This window comes from Buteo buteo, chromosome 2, assembly GCF_964188355.1.
Source record: "Buteo buteo chromosome 2, bButBut1.hap1.1, whole genome shotgun sequence".
In the NCBI taxonomy this organism is placed as follows: Eukaryota; Metazoa; Chordata; class Aves; order Accipitriformes; family Accipitridae; genus Buteo; species Buteo buteo.
The window spans coordinates 21,131,204-21,140,129 of NC_134172.1; the positions used below are offsets into that span (position 1 = coordinate 21,131,204).

Genomic DNA, 8,926 nt, shown 5'->3' on the forward strand with positions numbered 1-8,926 from the left:
ATCATGTTCATCTTTGATCACCAGCGAGGGTGACACAGTCCACAAAATTAACAAAGAAACTCCCTTGCTTTTGAGAGGGAGCGACATATACATCTGGGTCTGCACACACATGCACGACGTACACACGGACACACGAACACGCAGGCATACACCCCGGCTCCCAGTAAGTAAATTATTGCATAACTTTTCATGTAATTGATACCAGACACCTTTAATTTTTCATTTTCATTCTTTTGGCCAGCTTTCACATTAACAATCTAAGCCATAAATGTTGGTGGCTATTGATCGCAATCCCCTGTGTGCGTGCAAATCCATTTTCAAGTCCCCTGCCTTTAATGTGCGTGTGCGTGTGCAAGGGGCCTCCGCCGGCTCTTTATCAGGATCTTCCCCCCAGCCTGCTTGAAGACGACCCCGGATACACAACGTGTGCTGATGGCCAAGGGAAAGCACACGCGCACACACACACACACACACACGCACACACGCACACACAAAAAGAAAAAGAAAAAGAAAAAAAAAAAGAAAACCAACACAAACAAACGATGGAGAAGTAGAGAAACAGAGGTCTCCGTGCGAGATGCGGAGAAAGATATGCAACCGAAAGTGTGTGTAAGTATACGGTGGGGATGTGTAGGTTGGGCGCCTGACATTTCCCAAGACTTCTGGTGGGTTTCTCCCCGTCGACATTTGGCTCTGCCTCGACCCCGGTGCTCATGGCCGCACCTTTCGGGAGATGGAGGTTTGCCGAAGAGCCACCACCAGTTTTAAACGTTTGGTAGCGCCGGAATTGAAGGAACAAAAATAATGCATTTTTAAAACAGTTGCCGAATCCCACTGCCCGCCTGTCACCGGCAGTACGTGGGTGCGGGTGCCCGTGGCTCCCGGCGTGCGAACGCACGCGTGGATTTACACGGGAAGCCACCCCAGCCGAACTACCTGGCAAATAAAGGACTTTTCAGCCCACCGGGGCTTCTGGTAACGTCTTCTGAGCAGCTTTCTCGGAGTTTACTGTTCCTCTGCTGTTGACTCCATAGCCTTAACCTTAAAGCAGGGGGAGGAGAGCAGCGGGGAGGGGGTGGGGGTGTTGGCAGCATATAAGTACATCAGGAGGAATTTTTAAACGACCTTATTGTCTCTAGCTCTAGAAAGACTACGATGATTTCTTTTTAGCGCCAGCAGCTGTTTTCTCTCGAAACTTTGCTTTCAGCCTCAGCATATACCAGGGTGCCCCTCACCCGAGGCAGACAGAGAAAGGCAAGGCTGGGGGATCCAGATGCAAGGCGAGGGAAGGCGAACTCCGCGGATGGTCTTAGCTGTGCCGAGGCATTGTTCACTGCTGCCTATCGGTTACGTTTAAAGGCTGAAATATCACGAGATCCACTCAATGATCCTTTTCTAATTCGAGGGACAAAATGTAATTTGCTCTAGCTCTGCTTTCTCGGATGGGAATGCTATCCCCAGGTTTCAAAGGGAAGAACTAGGCATCGCGGTTCGCGCACACATGGATTAAGTTGAACAGCGGCGATTACATCTGCGCTGAGAGCAACAGTAGTCTAGGGCTGACTTTTCAAATCTCAGCCCTCCGAGTTAGAGGCTCCCTTGAATAGACTTCCTCCATTCCCGGATGCACTTCTCCAAATTCCCACTTCTCTCTAGAATTCCTGCGAAATTGGGGGCTCGCCTGCATTTCGCCTTGGCATGCAAAGCTGCGTTTTTGCAGAGTGATCATGCGCTTTATTTTAGCTGTACCTGACGGGGTAACGCGAACTCCACGCACCATATTGCCAATACGCGGAGTGGATATTGACGTTTGGGACTGAAGATTTTTTTTTTTTTTTCCCCTCGGTCGATTTTTTGCCAAGTCCCAGAAATATGAGATGTCTCATTAATCTCGCGGATATGTCTAATTCTGGATGTGCGGTGATACATAAAAGTGCTCGTGTTTGTATCCAGCGGAACACTGGATGCACGGCAGAGATTGGCGATTTTTTTTTTTTTTTTTTTTTTGCAGCGCCTAACGTGCAAACCGCAAGCATCACTTTAACGTGACAAGGGAGAGGCATGCAGCTATCGCAACATTTGCGAAATCCTCGTTCCTGACACTCGCATAATTTAACGTTCCTAAGAAGAGGTTAAACCTTCATGCTGCTTCTTCAAATTGATTTTAAGGGGCTGCTATAAATGGAACATCAAAAAGCTGCGGCAGGGCTACTCCGAGCGGAATATGCAAACTGCGAGCCAGGAGCATCCTAGCCCGTTGCAATATCGTACATTGTGTGCGCCAGCACTTTTTTGTTATTACGTAAAGGCTCTTGGAAGCACCTTGGATATTTTACATTCTCCTTTCTCTGCTGGAAGCAATCAGCACGCAGGAATCCTGACGTGGGCTCTGGGACTATAGGACATTCCAGCTCGAGATCCAGCACGGTTAATCGTGAAAAGTGTATACATTTCTGGCTTATCTATGCTTTGTTATGGGTCTGACGTGAGCCCACGTCCTCCTCCCCCCGCCCGCAATATTACAGGCAGAATTTCAGTTAAAAGTGTTACAGTATCACGGTGCGGGAACCCGTGGTATTCAGACAGCAAAATAACCTTAGTCCCCGGCTGTAAAAAGCTAATTAAGCAGAAGAGGAAAATCAAGAGAAACTCGAAAATGTAAGTATTCCCTCTCGTTAACAACCGAGCATTTAACTTTGGAGCCTCAGAAAGGGAAATACCAGGCTGTTCTGCACGTTTTCGCTAAGCTTCATTTTCCACACAATGCAGAATAAAACGCTAGTTTAAAGCGGCTACGTTACCGAAGGATTTTCCATCGCTACGATCAGACTTACGTCCTTTAAATTCACGGCATGCACAAAAGAGCAACGTTTGTCCAAAACGGGCTAAAAATATACGAAGCGATAGGGAAAAAAGCACACAAATCCTTCCTCGGAAGCTAGCTACGAGGAAGTCTGAGAGGTCTGAGTGTGTTTGAGCTCGGATTGTTTAATAGAAAGATTTATATACTAACTGTATTATTTACTTTGGGAGGGGAGGTGGCAGTATAAGGGTATGCTAATTAGTGGGAGATTTTTTGGGGGAAGGGGTGGAATATCAATTTTTATTGCATCACCTGTCAGGAGTGTCCAATCAGCGTTGGCTTTAGGGGAATTAATTGATGAAGGTGTCTCCGGACGAGCTCACTTCACTCTGTCATTTTATTTGTAGCTAAAGCAGCGGCGGGAATAGCAGCTGCATTTCTTTTCTCTTCCTCCCTTCACATTCCATTATCATAGTTTCCAATGGAAAAGCAGGGAATGAAAGGGAACAGGTACTGATCTTCAGCAGCAACTTAGAGAAACACTTTGGCAAACCTGATTTTTAAGATTATATATTGATTGTAGCCTCACGGTATTTTTTTAATTTATTTTTTTTTCATTTTGTCTAAAGTTTGGCACTTCATTCACCAGGAATAACAGCCTTTGTTATATTTTATTAGCAGGATGCCTTGAGACAAATACAGCATCTGGCTGAGGATTGTGTGTGTGTGGCTTTTTCTTTTTTTTTCCCCCCCTTTTTTTTTTCCCCCCATCTCTCTCTCTCTCTCTGCAAATGCTGGGAATAATTTAATTCACGAAATGGGAGACCTGAAGTCGGGTTTTGAAGAGGTGGATGGCGTGAGGCTCGGCTACCTCATCATTAAAGGAAAGCAAATGTTTGCACTCTCCCAGGTTTTTACAGACCTGCTCAAAAACATCCCGCGAACTACCGTGCACAAGCGAATGGATCATTTAAAAGTAAAAAAGCATCACTGCGACCTGGAGGAGTTGAGGAAACTCAAAGCCATCAACTCCATCGCTTTCCACGCCGCCAAATGCACCCTGATCTCCAGAGAGGACGTGGAAGCCCTTTACACATCCTGCAAAACCGAACGGGTCCTTAGGACGAAACGGAGGAAAATAAGCCGGGCGCTGTCGACCACCGACCTCCGGCCGGAGCTCGCACCCACCGACCCCTTCTCCGGCTTCTGGAAGGAAAACAAACTTTGGCTGGGTTTGAGCGACTCTCCCCGGCCCCTGCTGCCCATCAGGAGGAAAGCTTTGCGTCCGGGGGACACAGCCTTGCTACCGGCCTCTCATCTACCTCACATTTTTAGTAAATACACTGGCCACAGCTACCCAGAAATCGCTCGGGCGCCTTGCAAACCCCCCGTAAACTATGAAACGGCGCCGGCGGCGGGCGGCTGCGCGCCCCTCCACGCCCGCCGCCCGCCCGCCGCCCGCCCCCCGCCCGCCGCCGCCGCGGCGCGGCCGCGGCTCCCGGCCGCCGGCCCCCCGCCCCTGCCCGCCCGCTGCCGCCGCCGCCGCCACGGGGCGGCCGCCGCCGCCGGCGCGCTGGGCCCCCCCGGCGGCGCCCGCCGGCCCCTGGCCGCGCCGCGGCCCTGCCGGCCCCGCGGCGCCCCGCGGCTGCCGCTGCCGCTGCCCCGCGGCTTCGGGCCGCCGCCGCCCGCCTTCCCCGAGAGCGGCAGCAGCGACTCGGAGTCCAGCTGCTGCTCCGGCCGCGCCGCCCACGACTCGGACTGCGGCTCCAGCCTCTCCAGCTCCAGCGAGGGCAGCTCGGAGGAGGAGGACGAGGAGGAGGAGGACGACGACGAGGAGGGCAGCGGCGCCTCGGACTCCAGCGAGGGCAGCTCGGAGGAGGAGGAGGAGGAGGAGGAGGAAGAGGAGGAGGAAGAGGAGGAGGAGGAGGAGGAGGAGGACAGCACCTCGGACTCCGACTCCAGCTCCGTCTCCAGCCAGGTCTCGGTGCAGAGCATCCGCTTCAGGCGCACCAGCTTCTGCAGCCCGCCCGGCGTGGTCCACGCCAACTTCTTGTACCATCTGGCGGCCGCCGCCGCCCCCCGGCCGCCGGCCCCGGCCCCGGCCCCGGCCCCGGCGGAGCCCGGCGGGCTGCCCGCCCTCCGCGGCCCTCCCGGCGGAGTCAAGCCGGAGCTGCCGGAGGAGTGGGGCCGCCCCGGCTGGGCTCCCGCCGCCCCGGCGCTGCGCTGCTCCGGCGGCCTGGGGAGCTGCTTCGCGGAGATAAGAGATGATAGGGTATCCGAGATCACATTCCCACACTCTGAATTTTCCAATAATGCCAAGAGTACTGACCTAACAATTAACTGTGTTGCAAAGGGGGCCTCTTCACCTAGCCCAAAGACAAACAATGCATTTCCACAACAAAGAATACTCAGAGAGGCAAGGAAATGCCTTCCAGCAACTACTACACACCGTGCAGATAACAATACAATAGCTGCTAGGTTCTTAAATAATGATTCTTCATCAGCGGCAGCAAATTCGGAGAAAGATTCCAAAACCCCTCATTGTATTGAATTTGCCACGGATTTGCCCTCTTTACAAACTGATCCTGAGGAGGATGCTGCTTCTCCAGGGGCAGCAGCAGCAGCTGAGCTCCACTGCACTGATACAGGCAATAAGGCATTGCCATTCCTGCACAGCATTAAAATCAAAATAGAGGACAGCAGTGCGAACGACGAGTATGAGCCTGATCTTACAACACATAAGCTAAAGTGTGAGTGCAATGATACTAAGGATGAGTTTTACGGTGTGACTGAGAGTAATAACCAGGACGCTTTATTAACAGCCAAGGAAGATTCTGCATGCACTGAGAAAGAAACCACTTCCTTAAACCCGCTGACTCAGAGTCAGGTCCTCTCATGCACTTTAGGTACTCCAAAACCTGAGGATGGGGAGTATAAATTTGGAGCAAGGGTGAGAAAAAATTACAGGACACTGGTTTTGGGAAAGCGACCTGTACTGCAGACTCCTCCAGTCAAACCAAATTTGAAATCAGCTCGAAGCCCACGTCCTACAGGTAAAATTGAGACACATGAAGGAACACTGGATGATTTTACAGTTAACAATAGACGCAAAAGGGTAGCCAGCAATGTAGCATCAGCAGTGAAAAGGCCATTTAATTTCATGGCAAATTTTCCCTGTCCACCATCACTAATTATTGGCAATGATGGGGATTTGTTGCCAGCTTATTCCTTAAACACCACTAAGGATTCCCAACCACCTCACAAGGCCCATCCTGTATGGAAATGGCAGCTGGGCGGTTCTGCAATACCTCTTCCACCTAGCCACAAATTCAGGAAATTTAATTAATAAAATAGTATGGAAAATATTTTCTTGAACCACCTTTAACTTTCTTACATTTTTTAAACTCTGCAGGATGGTTTGTACAAGCCCATTAATGCTATACACACTTTTGGAATCCTGTTTTATCACATTGTGAAGACAGAAACCGGATTACTATTTTCTTTACCATTACAACAGTGGTATTTTGGTTTGTTTTGGGTTTTTAAATTTTTTTGGTTCTGTTGCATTTGTTTTGTTGGTTGTTTTTTTTTGTTTTGTTTTTGTTTTTTTTTTTTTTTTTTGTAACATTCCACAGAGTACTTCAGGCTAAAGACTCAAGTTAAACTCAGTTATTATGGTAGAGCTGGAACACTTTACTGTTTAAATGCTAATAATGCACCAGTACCTCAATTCAACTGCTGCAAATAAATGTCAAAAGGTTGAATAATAAATATTAGAATGAGCCATTAAATTTATGCACTAGATTTCGAAAATGGAAGTCTAACTGTTAATTCAGTTAAAGTTTGTTAAGTTACATGGTTGCACAGTAAGGGTTCACTATAATTCAATGTGGCAGCAGCCTACTTTTCGGGAGCTTTGTTTTCGGGTACAGGGGTGTCTTTTTCGAAGAGCAGTTGCACTTACTCCTTTTTTGTCTGGTTTGGAAAGGCTGGGGTCCGCCTGCAACCCCAGCGCTGGGAAAAGCTGCCTCATCTGAAACCAGTAAATAAATGTGGAATTCTATTTTTGGTAAAAGGGTGTGTTTTTACTTGTACAGCCACTCTTTGCAATTGGGAAGCCTTTTTGTTTCACCCAGAGGTCTTAAATAAGGTTACTGTTACCCACTAATGTCATGCTTAAGTTGTGGTCTGAACATGCCCCTTACAAACTTGCAAAGCAACTAAAATATTTGCCCGGCCAGCAGTACAATTTATGGTCCAGCCCCTCACGCTGGCTGGAGGAAATAGCAAAGCAGTAAATACAACACAGAAAGTGAAACGAGAGGCCGTAAGTGGAAAGAATACACAAAATGAGAAGACCGTGTTATTCATAGCTTTTTGGCACCAAAACTCAGGCGTTTCAACCGTGTTACACTTCCCGGTTCTAACCTCATCTCTTGAAATTTGTTGTCGTGGGGTGTTTGTTGTTTTTTTTTTTTTTTTTTTGCCATGCCATCCTCTCTATGTAGCAGAAACATTTCTACTGCACGTGACAATCAGAGGCAATTATCTATATTTGCACTTAATATCGAAATAGTCGAACAGGCAGACTTCTAGAGTCTAGCCCTCGGTAAGACATGCTGGTATAATATATTGTGATGATGGAAGCAGTAAATCAAAATTATGGAAATTTGCACTGTTGAAAAGCATGCTTTAGCTTTATTTTCAATTAAAAACACTGTTTAAAAAAATTTCCTGATTCCATACAATTTGAATTATTGCAGAGTTATCCGTGGTTTCCTCTCCGTTTGTAAGTTCACTGTTTTTATTTGGAGGAAATACGCTTCAAGAGGTTAACTGTTTCCCTCCCTCCCCCCCCAACACCTCGAAAAGAAAGGGAAGGGGGGGGGGGGAAGAGAGAAAGGCTGGAGGCCGAGGTGGAGGCAGAGCTGAGGACGGGGGAAGGTCTTTCTTGCGGGGGGAGGACGGGTACAGCAACTCTGAAAACAGCCTGAAAAGTTTGCAGCTTGAGAAAGGCAGTTATAATTGAGTTGCTGAATCAGCAGAGTTTAGGATGAATAATTGCTGGTTTCTTTCTTTGGATTAGCATTTTATTTATACTAGATCATTCCCAAATTAAATTTTAAGGATTCCACTCATCGATCAATCCCGGGAGAATAATTTATCGTAAATCAAAAAAGGAAAACAAAGCAACAATGTAATGTTTACTGTCTGACTCAAAGTCAACATTTCTGCTGGCAATCCTCTGCCTGGGTTTCAGTTTTTTAATTCCTGCCTTTTGTGATGCCCTCTGCCAACCCCTCGTGTCTCTAAATATTCCAAGCAGTCACTAACTGATTTCAGCTCTGTTTACTATATCCACACCGTAGTTTTCCTCTCATTGTAAAAGGCCTTGTCTAAGAATACCTGCAGCCAAATATATTTAGAAAGAGTAAACAATTGCCTTTCAGTGGAGTTACCCTTCCCCCCTGCATGCACACGCACACACACATGCACACGCACACACATCACTTTAAACTGCCAATTGCAAAAGGTGCATTGCATACTTAACCGCTCTGCTGAAATTACGATGGTCATGAAAAATCTGCTTACTAAAGTTGTTCTGAGATGAATGTTTACATTCGTATGTTTAGAGCTGCACAGATTACAGCCTTATTTCCAGAGAACTGTAAATACGTACAAAATGTACTGCTCAGGAAAGCCCCCCGCTCTGTTAGAAAGCCGTGTCTGCTTGACAAAGATCTTCCCTTGACCAAAAAAAAAAAAAAAAAAAAAAAAAAAGGAAAAAAAAAAAAGAAGAGCCAAAAGCTACAAAGGTGCAATATGCAAACTTGAAACCTAAAATTTCGCCTTGTCAATTAAACAACGTATCACTTTCAAAGTAACTCCATCTCCTGACCCTGTTTACTTCCAATTAGAGATATGCTGATTTGGCCAGGAATTGTAAATTACAGAGGTGCCTTTTCAGGTTCCCGAAATAATCCTGGGAGAGGGGGAGGGGGAGGAATAAGCATAAATTTATACCAAATAGGCTCTGCAGAGTTGAGGACGTGAAATATGGCGCCCAGCCCTGCCAGCGGCCCGGCAGCTCCAGGCTCGGCAGCTCCAGGCCCGGGAGCAGGA

The 8,926-nt window shown here is 47.7% G+C and overlaps 1 protein-coding gene across 1 annotated transcript; it reads left to right on the forward strand.

The window, feature by feature from the left end:
* The first annotated feature begins 3,093 nt into the window (after positions 1-3,093).
* SKIDA1 (SKI/DACH domain containing 1) lies at positions 3,094-7,525 on the forward strand. The gene has a single exon (XM_075047838.1). The coding sequence runs from the start codon at positions 3,621-3,623 to the stop codon at positions 6,147-6,149; it is 2,529 nt and encodes an 842-aa protein (XP_074903939.1). The 5' UTR covers positions 3,094-3,620; the 3' UTR covers positions 6,150-7,525.
* Positions 7,526-8,926: the final 1,401 nt, after the last annotated feature.

Bases quoted from the DNA above. Each gene is read 5' to 3' on its own strand.
- SKIDA1 (XM_075047838.1), top strand. From the start codon at position 3,621: ATGGGAGACCTGAAGTCGGGTTTTGAAGAGGTGGATGGCGTGAGGCTC.